At 36.2% G+C, this 22,000-nt stretch overlaps 1 protein-coding gene across 2 annotated transcripts; it reads left to right on the top strand.

Moving 5' to 3' along the window:
* The first annotated feature begins 72 nt into the window (after nt 1–72).
* On the top strand, nt 73–21,965 carry LOC136284455 (nuclear factor related to kappa-B-binding protein-like). Of its 2 annotated transcripts, XM_066174795.1 has the most exons (30): nt 73–334; nt 1,615–1,692; nt 3,821–3,876; nt 4,335–4,402; nt 5,124–5,194; nt 5,465–5,521; nt 6,110–6,162; nt 6,317–6,379; nt 6,652–6,682; nt 7,291–7,324; nt 7,909–8,144; nt 8,974–9,058; nt 9,570–9,726; nt 10,034–10,127; nt 11,048–11,074; nt 11,836–11,935; nt 12,119–12,184; nt 13,508–13,590; nt 14,122–14,168; nt 14,570–14,630; nt 15,492–15,572; nt 16,121–16,264; nt 16,655–16,711; nt 17,335–17,458; nt 17,700–17,773; nt 17,944–18,079; nt 18,425–18,763; nt 19,841–19,894; nt 20,968–21,030; nt 21,507–21,965. In XM_066174795.1, exons 1-30 carry the CDS (start codon nt 236–238, stop codon nt 21,542–21,544), a joined length of 2,676 nt encoding a protein of 891 aa, XP_066030892.1. In that variant the 5' UTR covers nt 73–235; the 3' UTR covers nt 21,545–21,965. The 2 variants fall into 2 exon arrangements, with proteins under 2 accessions (XP_066030892.1, XP_066030893.1); XM_066174796.1 differs by lacking the exon at nt 1,615–1,692.
* Nucleotides 21,966–22,000: the final 35 nt, after the last annotated feature.

Genomic DNA, 22,000 nt, shown 5'->3' on the forward strand with positions numbered 1-22,000 from the left:
GAAGGTCACATTTTTGGCCATTGACCAAATGGTCAGCTCTGTGTTGCATACATAACGTCCAATTAACGGCCGTGTGTATGGGTTGTGTGCGTACGGTTTACATCTATATGTAGTATGTCAGCTGTCCGTGTTATTTCTTTGTACTTCGCAGATTACGTGTTCCCCTCTTTCTTTTAGAGGGAATTCTTTTGTTTTAAGAGAATAACCAGAACCTGTGACAAAAAAAAAATTGAACATGGAGGCGACTAGTCTCGAAGAAAGTGACCTGAAAGGAATGGAAGTTTGTAATTTTGGTGGAACGGAAATTGCACTCCCGTTGGAGTTAATTGAGCAGGTAAGCTCAACCACTAAACTGCAAACCTATCTTTTTGTAAACTAAAAATCCACTGAGTTATCAAACTTGCACCTTCTCGAGCAAGAAGCCATTCCTGCGCAGTTCCAAATTGTAACGTGGTAGAGGAAATTAACAGAGATTTAACAATTTAATTTCATATAATGTTTAATTTGTCAACTTTACAAACGGACACATGAAGAGTTGGTTCACTGGAAATTATAGTGATTGGCTGGCATTTAAAGGCAGAAAAGGATCTTTTGTTATCCATCCAACAAATTTTCACGAAGGGTTTGTCATCAAGAACTTGCATATACTACTACACTGAAGTAAATTAATGTATCCAAGAACACATGGCTATTAAGTGTTGTACCAGAGCACTTAGTCCCTCTTCAGAGGTGGCTAACAGTTGCCTTAGGGTGACTGAAGTAAAATGGCAGGTGACCAGGCTGGACCCTGCTGTATTGTATAAAGGGAGTGAAATTTCTAAAGAAACCATGGTGTTGCATAGGTGGGGGAGTATAACAAGACAGTGTGGATTTATCAACTGAGTTGATAATGTTAATTGGCCACCATACAGAGTTTCTAAAGCTGATGTGACTATTGAAGAGCCAAAAGTCACTTGTCGACAACTTGTCGTGTTGAACTTTGCGTGCAGGAAATGTTTATTGGTTGAATAAGGCCAGAGATCATGGAAAATCAGCTGTGATTATTGATGAATTATTCACGATAATAGAATGGTAACAGAAATATAAAGCAGTGAATCAACTTATCACTAAATGACAACAGATTACAAGATAGCGTGAATGATGAATCAATAGCGGCAAACATTCTAATCTCAATTTCAGTGGAATAAATGTTTCTAGCCGATCTATATCTAAAGAGAGATATCTAAAGACATAGGAAATCAATGATACTGAGAGAATATATAATTATACTTCTAATTGTTTTAAAGTGATAGCAATAATATAAATGATAACAATTATAAAATCCTCAAGGCCATAGAATCGCAGGAGTTGGTTAAAAACACAACAGGAACAATAATAGCCAAGGGTGACTCAAACTTAATCTACTGAAAAACATGTGTGCTAGATCTGTCAAGCTGAAACTAGAACCATTGGAAAAAGCTTTTGACTTAATTGCTAAGTAAACAAAATTGACAAACTGGCAAGGAAAATTAAATGGATAATTGTTGAAATAGAGATGCTTCAATTTAACATTTATTACAACAGTGTAGGTCAAAATATAAATCACTCACAGTGTTTAATGATCCTCTCAATTAGGAAGATATATTCTTTAAAGTTGTGAGCAAGGAAACCTGGCTTAATGTTCTTACTCCTGCTGATAGAAAACATCTGGAGGTAAGGCTGAGATTGTTGTCACTGGTAAGGTCATGAAGTATTTGTTAACTTGAACTTGTTTTGTACCTCTGTAAAGTAATGATTTCCTCATTGGCTATATCACTCTGTGTAAATGTCCAATTCAATTCAATTCAATTCAATTTTATTTGTTAGCAATACAATATTATCACAGTCCTAGGTGACCCGCAATTAGCAAGCTATTCTAGGCGGGCCACCCTTCTAAAACAAGTGCTGTCTCTGCTAAGGATCACATACCGATACAATTAAACAAAGATAATCATTAATAAAAATACAATTGTTAAATAAAATAAAATAAAATTAAGTCCGTTGAATAATTAAATAATCAATTGCAAAGTTATCAAGATATATAATACAATTGAAACAAGACTTAAACGAAGAGTTACTTTATCAAGAGATATTTACAAATTTCAGAGCAGCGTATATCAACATTCATCTCCTCAATTTCCAAAAGTTTTAACAGGCGATTTTTAAGTTCACGCTTAAACGGGGTTCTGTTTTTAATACGAAGTTCTTTTGGGATGCTATTCCACAATCTTACACCTATTCTAGCAAAAGAAAATAAAAGTTGGTTAGTTCTAGACGCTTTAACGTACAGATTAGCCGTTGCTGAGAATCTTGTGAAATGGTGATGAACCTGCTCGGAGTGGATAAAGAGCATAGAAATATTAGACGGGGCACGGTGATTATCAATGTCATGCATCAAAGAGGAAACCAAATGAGAATAGAGCATAGTTATTGGTAAGATTCTGGAGTTAACAAATAGCGGGGCACTATGAGATTTGCTATCCGCAAAATACATTAGTCGTAGAGCACGTTTTTGTAAAATGAGAACCTTATTTAAATGAGTGTTAGCAGCTTGTCCCCAGGCAATAAGACCATAAGAGATATAGGGTTCAATTAAGGAGCGGTAGATGTTAAGAAGTGTGGCAAATGGGACAAGATGTCTTAACCTGGCAATTATACCAATTCCTTTACTAACTTTAGATGAGATATAATCAATATGATACTTCCAAGAGAGGTTATTATCTATCAGAATTCCTAGATATTTCACAAAAGTTTTTTGTTCTAGAGATACACTTTTTTAAGATCGTTATTATAAATTTTCAAGTGAACTATGTAGTCCAATTTGCGTTGGTAAGGATGGAAAATAACAAAGTTAGATTTACTAGTGTTAAGAGAAAGTTTGTTTGCGTCCAACCAGTCACCCACTTTTGCGAGTTCATCATTAACAACTTTTTCAAGATCCTTAAGATCTTTGTTTGAATAAAGCAAGTTAGTATCGTCAGCAAATAGGTAAAACTCAAAAATCTGGGAGCAACGGTAAATGTCGTTAACATAAATCAAAAAGAGAAGGGGGCCAAGTACAGACCCTTGAGGGACACCACAAACTATCTCTTCTATATTCGACACGGTTGAACCAATTTGAGTCGACTGGTTCCTGTTCAACAAGTACGAAGAGAACCAGTTATTAATTATTCCTCTGACTCCATAATGATATAATTTGTGCAGTAAGATTGAGTGATCCACCGTATCAAAAGCCAATATGCAGAATGTTGTCATAAGTTTTAATGATTATTTGTAATATTTTAATACCTTGATCTTAACTTGTATTACCAACAGGGTTATGACTGGTAAACAAGTAGTTTTCATTAGCCAAAAACCTCTCTCTACTAACCACAAACACAGTTAAGTAGCTAATTACATTTATTTGAAAAGCCAGCTAAAATAGTGCTCATTGGCTCTTCACAAGAACTCTGAGTGCCTGTTAAACTTTGTGTCAACTCAAGCACTAAATTAATCTTTTGCAATTGACAAAGAAGTTTTTCCCCTCTATTTATGTTTCCATTATGGTTGGTTAGAGAGGTTGTTTCATTGGCCAAGTCAAACCAAATAAGGACTCGTACAGGTGTAAATTCTACATATCCAAACTTTTAAAGAACGGGAAAAGTTTTAAACAGCTGTCAACAAAGAATGATTTACTCCTAAAAACAATTCAAGATCACACAATGATAAACACTGACTGAAACTGACAATGAATCTGTACATAGTAAGAATACTTAAACAATGTAGGGAGTCAATAATGAACTATTACATTTTTCTTTCTTAGAAATTTCTTCCAGTGTTGCCAACAGATTACCCACATGCTCAGGAGGAGAACATCAGGTTAGCTCCAGTGTGACTTCATGTTTGTTTTGTCTTTGCAGTAAGTTTTACATAGATTAGTACAACTTATTACAATAAGCTTCTGACAGTCACAAAGTAATCAAGATTAAAAACAATGTAGGTTGTTATAAGTACACATATGATTTATCCAGAGATTATAACAGGATTGTCAGAATGTTCAATTTGGCTGACGATGTTTGGAATTAGGAGTGACAGGTTTTAGAAATAAAAAGTCTGATTGATCAGGCTAACTTTTACTAGAACACATGCTTTTGAAAATTCTTGTTAGATTTGCAGCTACAAAAGCACCTTTATTGTAAGGTGTAATTCTACAATTTGGAACCATGAGGTACATGTTAGAGGTGCCTAGTTTTTTACCATTTGATTGAATGTACACCTTAGATTGTTCCAAGAGCCTACAAGACAGTTATTTATTCACTTAACAATTGTTTGATCAGTGCCTTACTAGGTGGTGAGAACTTCAGATTTGGGAATCCAGTTCAACAATTTCAGGAAAAGTTAAAAGGTGAGATGCTTTCTATTTCATTCAATTCTTAACTCATAATGTGGTGACTCACAGTAAACAACATTTTTTTGTGTACTTATTTGATTTGCATCTTTGTTTATCCTGGGCATTCTTTTGCACTATATATCTTAAATTGGAAATAACTGATCTTTTCAAATGTTTTGATTGAGTTAACTTTATGGTCACATGCTAGGAACAAGAATCACAACTCCTGTAATTAAGCCTCCCTGGATGAAACTCTCAAAAAAGTAACAATAAGTACCATAAATTTACTTCACATGTTCAGTTCCTGAATTGATATATTTATTATGGTGTTTATTTAACTATATCAGTCGCTGAGGCAATCTTTGATTAAAATATGAATTACTGCAGACAATATTTTATGTTATTATACATTAGACTTACTATAAAAAATCTGATTGGTTGAGTGCATTCAATCAATATATAATAGCGTGTGATGTTCACATAATAAACTGATATCTATGTTGTCTGGATTAGTCTTTGGCTTCAACAGATAACTCTGACCTTGGTTTTAATAATTTGTGATATCATGCTCAACCTTATCAAATAATTGCTTATTACACATGTAGAGACCTAAAGAAATGTTTTTGCATGTTCTTTATAGATGAATAAACTAATTTCATCATGATTTATCTGAGTATATATTGTAAGAACTCTAAATAACTTACATCGAAAAAATGTGTTTTGGTTTCTGATCAAGCTGGCTACTTCTATCCTGATGTTGTGAAGTACAAAAAGTTATGTCGCAAAGCTACATACAAGGAATACAAGGTAAATTGATAGGTTGATCTTCTTACAATTCTTTTTTGTTTGTGTGTTGTGTTGATTTTTTTAAGGTCACTTGGATCAAAAGAAAACCTAGACCATAGGAAACTAGGAACTGAGGCTGAAATACAGGAAATTTACATTTTAAAACTGATAGTTACTAGTGACTACATATTTCACCAATAGTAATGTTTTGATATCGTGTAAATTCAAGGTGAAATAGGAGTACTTAGATTTGTTGTGTATCAGGAGGATAATTTGCCCCTCTTCTCATAGATTCAGCAACAGAGATATCACAGAAAGGTGTTGAGGGAAATTCTTATATCTCGTCAGGTACAGTACACTGTATTTTGTTAAATTTTGATTTTAATTCAATGAATGAATCAGTTAAATTAAAAAATAAATAGGTACCATATGATTTGTGTTGTTACTTGGCTGCATCTCCTAGATTCTCCTATGCACCACATGCATAGAAAAGCTAAGGTTCAAACAGTGCAGAAAAGTAATAGACTTTTAATCTTTACAGTTACAAGGGAAAAAAAAGCAAAACACTTGCATATCTTGAATCATGCTAGGTTTGTTTGTGGCCTCTCCCTTAGAACATAAAGGTTGGAAAAAATAAAACAAAAGATGAATTAAAAAAAAAAAAAACCAACTAAGCAGATACTCAAGTCAAGAAAAACTTTTTACCTGATATGTGAAAGTACTGCCTTTGAGTTCCATGCCCATACCTTTCTCCTATAGAATATTATTGTTGAATCTTAAGTACATAACAGGTAATGAAACAGTAGTGTGTTAGGACAACTAACACTTTGCTGAAGCTATCATTGTCTTTTCCAAAGTTAAATTGGTTACTAGCTTGATATAGAACCAAGCACAAGTATAAGATAAATACAACCATTCATATTCTTGTTCCTGTAGGAAATTCTGGATCAGATTGGGAGACAAAGCCCTGGGGAACCCATCAAAACCAGGTACATGTAGAATGCAACTATTTTCTTCTTTACAAGTGTCCTTTTGCTCATGGCAGAAGATGTTTTCTAAATCTTTTTGTGAGTCTCAAGCTGTAATTTATGATTTACGAGCTTTTGATGGTACTTGAATTGAGTAATTATATTTGTTTCACAGTGGACACACACCCTCTACTGATGCCTTGGCAATGGAGCACAGAGTCAACACACGATTCAAGAGGTGACTTTTTTGTAGTTGTCTTGCTGATGCCAAATATAGTTAGCAGACTCACATTAGCAATTTTCCAAAGGCCCAATTTGTAGTCTACTTTTAATCTATTAGAAGACCATGAAAAAAAAATGGTATTAAAAGCACTACAGTTGCCTTATATTATTAGGTGGGAGAATCTGTTTGCTTTTTTCTGTTGCTGATTTGAACTGTTGTACGTAATGTACTTCTGCTGCTTTTTTTCTGGTGTATTTTGTTGAATGGAATGTCTATTGTTTATACAGGATCCTCTCAGAATGTAGGCAACAATTTCAGGTAATAAAGTACATTTTAAATGTTTTTTATTTTTTCTTTTGAAACGAAAGATTAAATTATACTTCTGTGTCACTGAGGAGTTTAATACCAAATTAACGTTACTTACCATTGGTTGGGTTTTTGTTTTTAATGCTTTTAAAACCTCCCTCTAAACTATCTTTAGTCCTTACAAATTTCAAGGCATTGCTTTGTAATTTATTTGATGCTTTATGGTATTCTTTGGGAATAACCTGACATGAAGGCTTTTGTTGGACAACAGGCTAGAACACTCAGCCCTAACATTAGGTTTTAAAAGCATTAAAAATGAGCCTACCAAAAGCTAGACGTCATATTTACACAGTACCCTTTTTCACATATTACAATTAAACAAAGTATTTGTCCTTCACAACAGAGAACATGGCAATGTTAAGAATTACTTTTAACTATCCAAATTTGAAAGATGTGGCAGAAAAAATTGTTCTGAGGTCAAATCAAATCTAGAGGATTGAGTTTTAAGTGACTGATGTTCTCACTGTGGTTCTCCTACTCATGTCTAATGGCAAGAGGACACAACCCATTCATTTTCCCTATGGTTTTCAAAACTGACAGTGCTTATATTATGATTTCAGGGAGGAAATGTATCATCTGATGATGAAGAAAGAGGTATGGGTTTGTCAATACGTTTGAGTTCTTATTTTTATTACAAGCATACACATTTGTAGACATTTCTAAACAAGCACTTAGTAACTACTTGTGGTTGCTTTGATCACTAAAATCAAATATATTCATTAGTGACAACATTAATATGGCAACTTTTTTAAGCTTCCTCAATCTGCTGCTAATAGTGAATGAAAGGTTGTGGTCATGGGAGAAGCAGTGGCCCAATGTTTAGTGCAATAGACTCCAGGTTGAGTGGTCTGGGCTAGAGACCTGGCTAGGGAAATGTGTTATGTTCTGGGCTAAACACTTCACTTTCCCAGTGTCTCTCTCAACACTGGAACATAAATAGGTACAGGCAAGTTGTTCAGGAAGCCTGATGAAATATTGGGGGTAACCTTGCAATGGACTAGCATTCCACCCAAGAGGGGGAAGTTTAATATTCCTAGTTGCTCTATGTTATAGAAACAGGAATAAGCTCCAACTGGAAGGGCTACTTGACTCAAGTACACAGACTTTACTATAAAGGTATTGATACAATAACAGCAACAATATGATGCTTAAACTTAATTGACCTGCATTTTTCATAGTCCCTGCACCCTTTGGTCCAGCCATGGGTATATTTATGGCACCCTTTAACACTATGCCAGGTGTTTTGAGTGGTTTTCACCCAATGTTTGGAGCAGGACTTCCATTTACTGCAGGTTACCATGGTTTTCCTTATCCTCCACCTACCACTCATCGTGTAACATCACCAAATGTGGTGACAGAAGATGACTTTCAGACAATGATTCAAGTACATAGAAAGAGACGACTATTAAATGAGGTACTGCTGCTCATCATTTCTTGTTTTCCACTGTTGTTTTGTCCATTATTATCACCAGTTGTTTGCTTAGGTGGTTTTAGGAGGTTACCCCACAGGTGGAATTAGGGGTTGGTAAATGAACTGGTAAGGTGTTGGTAATTAACAAGCATTTTATGGTGGTAATTTTTATAAAGTCATCAAATTCAGAGCTGGTCTTTGTCAGTCAGAGACATGGTCACTTTGGAGGTATTTTCTGGCAAGCAAGTGCTCAATAAATCAAATGTGAGTTTAATTTTACCTGGAGGAAGTAAAAAATTTCACAAGGAGGCAAAGTGGTCTTGAGAATGACCAAATAGTGGCTTCTTCGCTCCAAGTTATCCTCAATCTTACCAATTGACATGGTGGTTTCAATTGGACCATTGAACACCAACTCAACAGAATCTAAACCTGTATTCAGCCTGTTTAATATAAAGTGAGACCCTGGAATTATTAGGCTGGATGCTATACTTTGAATTAAACAATGAGAGAACATCCTGTATATTCCCTAATTTGACATTATTTTTATTATTGATAGATGTTTTTCTTCATGTCATGAGTGTGGGACAAAGGAAAAGTCTGAGTCCCCATGAGGAATTGAACCTTAGAACCACGGTTTTGTGCACTCTGATGCTCTAACACTAAGCCACAGAGACTCGATGGTGAACAATGCCATTATGATGTTCAGACAGTGTATGAGACACATCCAGCATACTGCTAGGATCAGAAATTTTAATAGCATATGAATAAAATATAAAAGTTGTTTATTTTTTTGTTTAAGTTTTTTATTATTATTATTATTATTTTCTAAAAGGACCATCCTGAGCTGGATACAAGATTCACTTCCTTTCAAGATATTATATTCAGAACAAATCCTTCTAAGAAAGTATCAAAACCTGGTTGGTATTTGTCAATTGACAATTTTATTTGCAAGTTAATATCTTGTGTTCCAGTGATTGTTTTTATGTGGTTGTTGGGATATATATGGGGGAGGGGGGCGGGGATACTTGTGTTTGAAGGCTGTTGGCTAAGGTCAAACTAGCTTTGTCCCTGACTTCAGTTTGAACAACATAAATATTCTGATGGTTCACAATACTATGAAAAACTATCATTTACCAAAGTTGAGGTGAATAGTGGATGATATTTAATGTTAAGGGAGTAGGTAGGTAATTATTCTACACTGTACTATCACCAATACTTACCTAGGTGAAAAATAATTATTGTTGTTTAAGTGTATATTACACAAACTAGACAGCTAGTAGCTTAAAATCCTTATAGATAAAATATCAGTGGCTTTGACTTGATATGAGAAAGCTAGTCATCAACAGGATATAACTCTATAACTGCCATGCTGTGCAGTACTTTATGCCAGCCTTTTCTTTTTTTTTAATTTTTTATGATTCTATTTAGTTGAGCTTTCAAAAAAGAAGGACAAGAAAGCCAAAGTGAAGAAAAAGTTGAAACAGAAGCTTCAGCAGAAACAGGAGCGACAAGCTCAAGTTATAAAACATTTGAATGAAAATGCTAAGAGAGAAGAGCCAGGCCATGCAGTACATAAAGTGCCACGGTAAGGCAAGATGTAATTAGATGGTTCTATCTTCAACATGGTGTTTTTTTTTGTTAGTTTGGCTGTCTGTTTGTTTTTGTTTGTTTGTTTTTTTGTTTGTTTGTTTGTTTGTTTCAGGTTGAAACAGTGCACTGAACTTTTTTGTGTCTTTTATACACTATTGAAATAAGTTATACAAGATAAAGAAAACTAAAACTTTTTCATTCCAAAAACAGTATAATATTAGAAAAAGCACATTAATTATCTGGGAAAGGTTTCTTTTCTATTACCTTGATCAGATTTTTTTTATTATCATATTCTTTTACAGTTGCATTGATGGATCCCAAGAGTTGCCTTGCTTCTTCAGTCTACTTCGTGAAATTTTTCAAATTTTTCCTGATTCAAAAGCCAGCCTACAGAAAGTGAGTGATTTTTTCTGTCAAGTTTAGAACTATAGGATAGACAGTTATGAACATGTGATTGGTGATTTAAACTAATAAGCGTGTATATGCTCTCTCCTGGGGAATCATGTGACCTTTTAGGTTGGCTTTGTTGTGCAGTTGAAAGTTAATTACTTTCTAGAGAGGGAAAAGTGGGTGATCCTGAAACCAGTAGCTGGTATAAACTTAATGGGCTGGTAATTGAAACAAAGTTTAGCCATTGTTTAATAAAAGCATGTTTTAAAACTAAAGTGTATCTTCAATTTTGCCAAATCTTTTATATGAACATTTGTTCTTGTGAACAGTGTCTAAAGGGCCAAAAAAGGGCCTAAAGGGCCAGTGTCTAAAGGGCCAGCTAGCAGTGGAAGGACTTCTATTTGATTAAATTAACCCTCTTCTAGAGAATACCTAAAACTGAGGTTTGGGTTAGACCTCTTGTAAATAACTGGCTGCTGTTTTGCTGCTAAAAAAAATGTAAAGAGAGTAACTAAGTATTGACAGCAACAATTTGCTTCTCAAAATGTAATTTGGCTCATTACAAGTATTTGTCTGCATAGGCAAAAAACCTGTCCTAATTATTGGAACTTGAAAAAGTGAAGGAAGCTGTCTATGAAAAGAGTGGACAATGAATGAACTGTAACAAGGATATTTTCACACTTATTTTTGCAGCAGTTAGCAATACAAATATACTGGGTAGTTTATTTTTGTATGAGCTATGGTATTTATTACATGATTTGAGCAAACTTGTGCTGAACAAATATTGTGGTCAGAAAGTGGAGCAGTAATAATGGGTTAAAATTTGATGAAATAAATTACTCAGCACCTTTGAAGTTAAAGCGATGATGTCAATGAAAAGCATATTGCCAATTTTAATCATTTGTTTGTTGCCCTAATTTTTTTAGATTGAGGAGATTGTAAAAACATGGCAGGTTTGTCAACATCCTTGTTACTGTACATTATATAAAATTAAACCTATTTTGTATCTTTAAGGATGCTTACCAGACAGAGTGTCATCTGATTAAAGTTAAGAATATAAAAACTGAAAAGATAGTTGTAGCCTTTAGGGGCATCCATTGTGCATGGCTCGTCTGAAGCTAACTTGACACTCAAGTTGACCTTGAGAAGGAGTGATTTCCTCCTAAAATTTCATTCAGCTTTACCAGACCAACAATATTTGGCAATTTTTGGATACTGTAAGAAAAAAAATCTCTTACTTGTTGTATTATGACTTTCACTGAACTACCCTTAATAACTGTAAGATTGTTGTGATGGAGAGACATTTTACCTTTTTGCAGCAATTGTTTAGTACGTATTTGCTAAAAACAAAGTAAAAACAAATGTGATTATTATATGGCTGGCTTTGTGACATGTTTTTTTTTAATATATCTGGCTTTCTGAGCTGGCATGACTTGTGTATCTTTCCCACCAAGGATGCCTGCCTTGTATTCATATATTAAATTTTGCTCAAAACCAGCTGAAATATTCTACTACCTCTGGTAGTGCATGGAGGCACACAAAAAGTAACCATAGGTCATGAAGGTGGTCATGTAGTTGTTAAATAGTGGTCAAGTAGGAAGACTGTGAATATTGATCATGAGAAACTCTTGGGAAATTACACCTTTAACAACTGCTTACAAAGTATTTCTTATTAAAAATGATATCACTCAAATAATGACACATGTTATTTTAGTTGTCCTCAGTCTGTGCTGTAAGTGGGTGGGGCACTCAGGAGCCAGATTGGGTCAAGCTGGTTTATTCTGCTCTCATCTTTCTCTCTGGGAGTTCAGGAGGTGAAATATATTTTGTGTTCTTTGTTTTTGTACTAAAACTGAGTTATACATAGTTACTAAGGGTTTATGTTATTTAGAGCAAGAGTGAATATAACTGCATGTTTTTCATATCTTACATTTGGCAATCTGAGTCACTGCAGGTGTTAAATGTACCTCCTTAATACATTAATTCATTGTTTTTAGAGACTCCAGCTTCATTTGTACCTTTAGTGGATTTCAAAGAGAGGCCTCAGCAGTGGAAGTGGATAGGTGAACACATGCAATATACATACCAACCCTAATTTTTATTCTGCTCTCTAGTTGGATACACTTTTGCTGTTAGGTGTGAAAGTCAAGCATTTTATATAGGAAACAATCTGTTTCTCATTCCAATTTCATTTCTGAATGATCAAAACATCAAATGATCTATCAAGCAGAATATGTTAAAAAAATATTTTGCAAGCCTTCAATTTGCCCCATTTCAAGTTGCAAGTGAGACGAGCGCAAACGGAGATTTGCTAATATTTCAAAATTCCAGATTAACATGGTTTCCAAAACTTAAAAAAAGGGAGGGAGAAGTTACTTTACCAAGTTTAAGCTAAAAATTCAGATTCTCCGGAAAGTTACTTTTCTACAAGAAAGAGCAGTTGCCTTAGCATTATAAATAACTGAGTGAAAACAATGACAGAGATGTTAGCTTCAAGAGTTTCCTAGATAATAATTCGTTGAAAAAATTAAATTGAAACAAATACTGACAACATTACGGTGTTGCTTTTTCACATAAATTGAATCTAACAGAAATTTTTAAACATTCGGTACTCTACAAAGCTTTTGATAACGATTAGGAATAGGGTTCACCTGCTGACTCAGATAGTATTATGGAAGATCGCTAGTAAGCATCAGTAATCAATTGCAGAAAAGTGGAAAGCAGCTCACAGAAAGTAAAGTTTTTAAAGAAAGGGAACAATTCTTAGTATACAAACATCAAGGCAGCATTTCTCAACCTGTTTAAGGGTCGCTCTTTGAAAAAAAGCCTTTGGATCATGTAGTGGCACCCTATCACTTTCGATCTGGTTACAATTTGATATTTCAACACCCTTTTGCACACAACCCAGAGGTCACTTCTTTTTTTGGGCCAACAGGCCATAAGGCAAAACCCTCCTCCCCCTCATCTTTTATCTACTTTGGTGATTCATTTCATAATACTTCATAAATATTTTGAGGTGTTTGGGTTTTTTTCGAAGGGGTGGGGGGGGGGGGACTTAAGGCTTGAGACTAAAGGGACTTAAACGACTTAAGGCTACTTAGGGTCTCAGATTAGGCCTCATCTTTGGCAGGTCTTGGATATTCTTCATCTGGCCAATATTTCATGCAAATAGCATCATTATGCTTCTGTGAAGTTAATTCCATCTTTTGCTTTATTGAAATCTGAAGTTAGTTTTGTCAATTCGTAATTTATTTTCTACGGAACAGGTGTGGTGCCAAGAATGAATACCTTTTTCTGCTTACCCTGGTCATTTATTTTATGGGCCATTTTGTACTGTGTGGGTAAAATGTTCATATGTGGAGCCTACTGTTTTGTGTTTGACGCAGGTTCTAACAGAGATGGAGATGAGTTATTGGAGCCGTTGTGTGAAGACTGGCTTCAAATCAAAGGACAGCTTACAAGCAAAAAGGCATTGCTTTTTTTTCTCTTTGGTTATGTGCAGGCAACATCTTTGAAATGCTAATAGATTGTTGTACGTGCTTCGTCTCGGTCCGTACTGTGAGTTACGGGCTAAGTTTTTTGCGCCCGGAATTCTGAGCGAATCTGTTACTTACAGTGCAGACCGAGAAAACCAAGCTAGTAAGATATATAGTATATCTCAAGGTTCAAATAGAGGGGGAGATTTCAATGCAACTGTAGTTTGAATTTAGTTGGCTGCACAGTGAATTACGACCCGCTAAATAAACCAGTCATACTGAGCGCATGTACTAACTCACGGGTATGATAGTGAATATTCATTCACATTTGGGAAAACGCTTTTATGTAGGATGAATAGGTATTACTTAAAGGTGTTGAATCTGGTTTAATTACATTAAGGGGGTAACACAAGTTTTTTCATTTCGTAAATGGGTACTTACCCGGTCCATCAATAAGTAAGACCTGTTGGGTGAAATTATATTTTGTTATGAGGTGCATGATTCTTGTGTTTGGTCATTTACAGGATGTTACAGCCGAAACAGATTCATCATCTACGCCCAATCCTCGTGTGTAAGTAAAAACACCTGAATTATTTGTGTTCGCATTCGTTTGCATTGCTGTGTTCGCTTTCCTATTGATTGTTTCACGATCTCATCTTCTGTTCGTTACACGTGAAATCAGAAAATGAGTGATGGTATCAGGAATGTTTTAATGCACATACCGCCTGTAAACGATATGTTTTTTTTTAGAGTCATCACGTGAATCTTTTACAACCGTGAAACTAGAATGAATATTAATAAACAGCAAAGTCACTAACGTCGTATATTAGGTAGTCATGTCTGCTCACCTGTCGGGCGTTCAAATAACGGCTTAATGGAGTTAATATCAATTTTTTATTTTTCACTGGGAGAATGAGTAATGATATTAATCTATAGATAAAAGTAGATTACAAATGAAATTTGTCTCTGCAGGAAAACAGATTTCGTTGTGAGGCCAAGTACGGAAGAGGAAAGAGCAGCTTTTAGGGAACAGGTAAATATTTGATTCTTATTAATATTTTGGTCGATAGAAATGTGGTTGAGAGCGAGTGGGGCTAGGGGAATATGGGAAGATGAGCGTTATTGAGGCGGGGGTTTTGCTAAAAACTTTGATGGCCAGTGGACGAGGATATCGTAAGAATCAAGTAGGAAATCCTCAGATATGAAGCTTTTCCATAGTAGATCTACAACGTATGTTTCCCTCTGCATGCATAATGTTGTATATAGTTTATAAATAATATTGGAATAATATTAGCTTATTTTCTCGAAGATATTAGCTCTACAGCTACACTGTGAATTTCGAGCGTAAATAAAGTATATGTATGTATGTGTGTGTCATGGGTATGCCGTCCCTCTTCAAAGTGGACGAAAACCGTTAAAATGTAGAATTGAAGACGTAAAATGATGCTCGTGATTGTCTCACTACAGGCGTCCATGTACCTGTCGAAGCGCAACGTTAATTACAATTTAGGGAAAATTTATTTCCTTGGAAATGATCTTCATTGTATGCTGCTTTGCTGCAAGGAATCAAAAGCAGCGTCATCCTCGGTTTTGGGTCACAGAAATACCAGTGCTGTTGCATATACTTCTACAGTACCGAGAACGTTGACAAACTTGTAAACCCTGCTGGCTTGTCTAGAACATATCATATTTCTGCTGTTAGCCAGCTGGTATTAATAATAATATAGGTGGTATCTAGTGGCAAGGATGTCATCCATTTCATGGTAATAACTGTCCAATAATTATTCTTAATTACTTGCACTGAAAAAAAAAACAATCCTTATAAATTTAAATTGAATCGAAATTGACTTTGATATACTAACTTTACCTGGGGTACCATTTATTAAACTATCAGGAGCAAAAACGATACGACAATCCGCACAAAGCCTTCACCTTCAGAATGCACGGTTTTGAGTCTGTGGTGGGTCCAGTCAAGGTAAGTTGTTATCTTGAGCGTGTTGCAAGATTTACAAAGCACGCTGGTGCACCACCTCATCTTAGTTCTTTAGTTTTTGCTGTGTGGTGTTATCCTTAGCCATAATGACTATCAAACAATGTTATGACATTCTTAATAGCTGAGTAATGTTTCGCCTGTTTTTTATATGTGCATTACCTCTCCCATAGGTGTGATATTTTACGAAATGCATGGTATTTAGGCGTCTTGCGTACTAAACAAGGCTGTGTGATTCAGATGACACCCGTTGGAATGTTTAAAAGTTTTACATCAATAAGTTTGCAGTCCTATTAAAAAATGTTTGTGTAAGCAGTGATCGTGTTGTACTCTTTCCGAAATTTAAATTGATTCTAGAAAAAATCCTGTAGGTAACTGACTTAATTCCTTTTCTATAAACTTCGTGAACAGAATTCCAATTATATGTAGACGACAAAATGTTTACCCCCTACAAGTGAAAGAAGAAATTGGCTTGAAACTTTAATCCTCGTTTTTCGCTAAGCGTGGCTCCCACTCGTGTTCCTCTACTATAGGGTGTTTTTAGTAAAGATACCAACCTGAACAAGGCTCGAGAACACTCCTTGTTAACATCGCTGCGACCTCCATACGTCACTATCCTCACACTGGTTAGAGATGCTGCTTCCCGACTTCCTAATGGAGAGGGGACTAGAGCTGAGGTAACACAGCTAAAATGAATTGTAAGCCACAGTTTTTTAAGTCGCATTGGTAATACGTAAGTTCACTAAATAACAAGCTGCGCTTCACCAAATTGCGAAGCAGAGTTCAAAGCAAGTACTATTTTATTTCTGGTGTTCAAACAACGTTCCTCCTCGGAAACTAAGAAACATTCGTTTAACTAGAACTTTATTTAAGCTTTTGTAATCTAGCTCTCTTTTAAAAGTGTCCGTAATGAGGTAAATCCCAAGTATACTCTACGTTAAAACACTTTTACAATTATTCTACAGATGTGTGCATTTCATTATTGAATCATAAACCAAGTGACGGGAGGTTTTCCCTTTATAAAATCATTTATATTTATTAACTGTGATCGCATTTTCTGCTGGCAGGTTTGTGAGCTGTTGAAAGACTCGCAGTTTCTAAACTCGAATTGCTCGGACGCACAGGTTGGTGACTTATCATTGATAATGATTTGTAATATAGAATTGAAAATATCCAAGGATGGAATAGGTTTTGTTTCACCACGCTCTGTGATTGGTTTAATTATCCAACTCCACCCTCTTAACCATTCAAATACCGCACTAGATGTAAAACTTGTCGCGACTGGGAGACTCCGAAACTCTTAACTTTAAAGGCGAGGATTAGAGTGACATCTTGCAACCACTGCCGTTTTTCCTACTCGATAGACATTTGGCTTGTAAAGCAAGAAGCTGGTGGATGGGAGAACTGTATCTAAAAGTTTACCGCTGATCGCGTTTTGAGATTTCAAACATAGCATTACTCTCCTAAAATTGTCATCATATTTCCAAAATTCGATTACAGAAACCGCCTTGTGAAAAAACAACATTGTAACCTGGCCGAATAAGCTACATCACGACGCGCGGTTTTCAAACAGCTGCACCTTCCACTTTCACAGAAATCATAATTTAAGTTAAGAATTCCTTTTTGTTTGGCTTCTTTTTGTTCAAACACATCACCAAAAAGGAGCGAAACTCTTTTACTCAACAAGTCATGTGTCAGCCCTAGGTTCCTCAGCAAGATTGAAAATTCTTTCCTTGTATGTATGCAGATTCACACGGTGGTCAGTGGTGCCTTGGACAGGCTTCATTATGAACGGGATCCATGTGTAAAATATGACAGCAACAGAAAAGTGTGGATATATTTACATCGCAACCGTTCTGAGGAAGAATTTGGTAATCTAATACAAAAAAAAATTATCGCTTAATGTATAAATGGATAGACGGAATGATTGACTGACTGGCTGACGGACTGACTGACTAACTAATTGACTAATTGGCTGACTGACAGACTGACTGACTGGCTGGCTGACTGTTCACTGACTGACCGACTGATTGACTGACTGAACGACCAATTTATTGACTGACTGATTGTAGACATATCAGACCTCTTGTTACTTATTTGCTTGTTTTTAAGAAAAAATCCATCAAGCAAGCGCAGCAGCTGCACGAGCTAAGAAGATGCAGAAACCCAGAGTTGCTCGGCAACCGGTAGGTACCTGCTTGATTAAGTCATCTTAACGGTGAGAGCTGCCATATGAACATGCGTACAACAAAACATTTGATAGAGGTTTTCATCCGTTAATTAAATCAATTTGTCATTATTACAAGTAACAAGTTTCTGTGCTTTAAACTTCTTTTTAAATATGGATTTCCAACAGAAGAGCAAAGAGTCAGTGCAACCACAAGAACAAGAAGAAGCTGTTACAACTCCACCCACTGCACTCACTATTGCTGGGGTTGCTCCAACATCCTCACCTCGCCAAGTGGACTCTTTGCCATCTCAAATTGAACTTGGTACATAGTTTCCTGGTGTATATTTTAAGTGAAAACATTTCCCACCCTCTCAAGCATCCCCTTTTCCTAGTCACTTACAAATCCTCACCCAAACGATGCTCTAAGCATTCTTTTGAACAACATATTAGGTTTTATCAACCGACTTGGTAATATAAATTGGCCACCTTGTAGAGTTCAGCCCAGAAATTGTTCACGGTGGCCAAGTTACATTATGAACTCCGTTGATAAAACCAAATTATCTTGTTATATGCATTACCAACGAGCACCACAGTTTCTTAAGAACGGTATTCCCTTTATTATTTTTAAAATTTGCCGCAGGCATTGAGTGTTTTCGTTCGGTAACAGGTCAGTCTCAAGTGAGAGGACCATCTAGGCTGAATACCGCTGAAACTGGCATTGCTGACTCCCCAAGTCATAAGTTCACAAGTGCTTTAAACACACATACTAGTGTGTTGAATATCACTGACGACTCTGTAGACACAAGTCCTCTTCAGCTTGCTAATGTAAGTGAAGACATGAAAGGCGACGTTCAAATCTCGCGCAAAGACAGCTGGAGTAGTGAAGGGGAGAGTTCAGATGAGAGTAGTGCAAGTGATCGTGAAAGCGATAGTGGCTCAGCCGCTAGCAGTAGTGAAGGAAGGAAGGAACTAAAAATACATCCAGGGAAAGGAAAAACTCTACCAGGTTTGCGCTTTTATTTCTCGCTTCGACACCTGTTTTTTCCTTTTTGTTTATAAAATGTACACGGAATATCCCGAGTGTCTCTTAAAGCAGTTTAGGCGCCGAGGGATAAGTGGAAATATAACGACATGTGCTTCAGGTTATGTAGTGCGTTTATTCCTTATTTCGTTTGTTGCCTAATCGTTCGATCTTTCTCTCACTCAAAAAGAGGGCCAAGCTCTAGGGAAATCGAAAAATTGATAGGAAAAAGGTTTGAGGGCAAATGCTTCGCGAGCGTTTATGTCTGTGAATAAACCCGTGGCTTTTGAAGAGTTCACCAACCCATCATTGTTAGATCCAAAAAATGGTAATTTGGAATCGTTCGGACAATTTTTATGGCACTTATGAAGCTTTCGGTTGGGTCGGTTATCTCCAAGATCCCTCACTCTCGATAACTGTTGATTGACAATGTAGCTAGAAATCTAAAATCTAAATAGTTAAGATACAGTGAAGGCCAGATGATCATTGGTTTCACATTTTAAATCTTTGCAAAAGGCAGAATTATACAACGTATCTCGTTTACTCCTAAACATTCTCTTTTAAAATTCATATTCAAACTGCTCTGGGACGGCTTTGACTGCGCGTGGCCCACTTCAACGATTTCATTTATTTCAACCCTTAAATGATACTGTAATAAGGTAACGGGTGAAGACAACTAGGCGAGTGTTCCGGCTAAACAAGTAGTTTAAGTATTTGCTGTGTTGACACAAGAACAGAAAATCATTTCGTTGAAACGAAAATACAAACGGTGATGTGCTGACGGTTCACCGTAACTTCTAAAGTGGTTTAGTTCTGGTGTCGCCGGTTATTCCAAACGCAGATGTTAACCTGTGATCTCAAAAGCGTCAACAGAAGCGCCCTTTTTTTTCGAAATTGTCCAAATTTTGTATAATGATGAACTTAAGTCAGAGTATCAATTTATGTTTGTTAAATATCTGTGATTAGTGAACGCCAAAGTTTGTTTGTTTTTTTAATCTAAACTAGGGACCTAAGACTTGCTACACCGTTCACTACTCAAAAGGATATGTTTCTCTCTTTCAGGGGTGGAGCAGACAGCTGCGAGAGTGCAGGATAACCAGACAATTGACGACAGCGGTAACTCAAAGAAACTATCAATATTATAAACTGTGTTTATTTTATTCATTAATTTTGATTCTAAAGGATAATGCAAATGGTTATTGTAGCTTCCAGTTTTTTTAAATTCTCTTTTCACGAAAGAATAACCCCGTGACATCTGCGCCAACTCTAGGATAGCTTTCCTTAGGGCTATAGTGCTTATTGGGCTGCCGGGTCATTCGCTCAATTTAAAGGTAGAGATCCATTCCTTCCCAATTTGCTTACTACGTTTAACTAAGGTTCACGACCTCTTTATCTCGCGATTTTTGGGTGTGCATACATTGCAACTGTTCAATTTTTTGTCGACTCATAAGACAGACTTTTTTCCTTGGAAATATCATGTAACATGTGCTTGATCAGAGGAAACGTTGTTAGTAAAAGTGTTAGAATGTTAACACAATCCAAAGGAAACGACGGGAATCTACATTGAAAGGTTCAGGTCGCCTGTTTATGAATTATCAGTCAGTTAACCACAATGTTCATTTACATTTAAAACTCGTACGGACCCCAAAGAAACTTACAAGTGTTGGAGGTATTTGTGTGGGTTGATTGATATGGACTACAGGTGTTAATACCTAACGAGGTCGTCCAGAGAGAGACGTGAGCGTTCTGATGGGTTCTTACTCGGTCAGTATTTTTCTAAGAGGGCTGTTTCTACAGAAACAGTCATAAGCCGCGTATCTCTGTTCTCGAAAGCTAGCAAATTCAATGAAATAAAAAAAGTTTGGTCGGAATGCCATGTAATAAACTACTTACTGACCTCTCTTGCTCGAGCCGTTCTTAAGAATATTGGCCCTTCGTTGTACGGACTTAGCTGCCATCAGTCCGTACTGCCACGACCTCGGGCCAATATTCCCCAGTGCAGCCCTCACGCTCGTTTAATGAGAAGTCAGTGATAGTTATCCAGATTTGTCAGTGTGTCTTCATGTTATATTCGTGACACGAACTGTTCGCGTCACCTCATTGTTAGAGATATTTTCAAGATATGTTTGATGTAATAATATGAGCTACAGTGAAGAAGCCGAACTTTTCAAATTTTGTTTGTTTGAAAGGTTTTGACTTTGAAGATACGACGAGCAGAAAGGAAGGAAACCCTGATACTAGCAGTGAGCCGGGTAAGCTTTGGATTGTAACTTTTCATTTACATAATCACAAAGTCTCTCTTCCATATCTACTGACTGGCATATTACAGGATGAAGAGTTAACCTGTCCTAATTTTGCTTTGGTGATCAATACGGAGTAGAAACATAGCAAATAAAATTTCTTTAGCATGAGGCGACTCAGATAAATCTGCGGATGAGCCGGAGAGATTAGTATTTTTTTGTTATTGTTTTTTTTGTTTTGTTTTGTTTTGGTTTTGTTGTTGTTGTTTTTTTGGATTGACAGGGTTCCTGCAATTAGTATTCGTGGATATGATAAGCCCGCGAAAGCTACCCTTTTTAACCTGGTTTGACGTTGTTTAAAAGAAGAAAGGCTGATGAACAAAATCACGCGAGAACTGTTGTATGCTGATTGTACAAGAAAAACCCACTCAACTTTGCGATCTAAAGGCCCCAAATTTAATTCCTACATTTTCTTCATTTTGTTTCAGGATCTGGAAGTGAAAGCGACTTTAGCAATGTCGATTGATATGAAGAATATGACCTGTACAATATTTACATTAATCAAGCAACAACTTTTTTCATCTTTACTTGGTCAAATACAAACATGTTATCTGACATCATACGTCACCTGTTCCCATAATCGCCGTCATCAAGAACGTGACTGGTTCAATTCTCATTCCTTGAGGCACTTGGTCAACAGAGTTTTAAGCATGTTTCGAGATGATAATAAATACACTATATGTCAAATCAGTGATAAAACCTGAACCTCTCTTTGTTACTTTTTATGAATCCAGTTTTGGGTGGATTAGGGTAGTACTCGTCGATTTTTGTCAGCATGATCTGATCCCGCTTGCTTCAGTCTTTAGATGGTCTGCTTATCCTGTGCAACTACGCAAAAACAGTGGCATTTACTTTAGCTCAAATAAACAAGATTTGTAAATACTTTGGTTACTCGAGTTGCCATTTGCTAAGCTGATATTAC

Source organism: Pocillopora verrucosa, chromosome 11 (genome assembly GCF_036669915.1).
Source record: "Pocillopora verrucosa isolate sample1 chromosome 11, ASM3666991v2, whole genome shotgun sequence".
Lineage (NCBI taxonomy): Eukaryota > Metazoa > Cnidaria > Anthozoa > Scleractinia > Pocilloporidae > Pocillopora > Pocillopora verrucosa.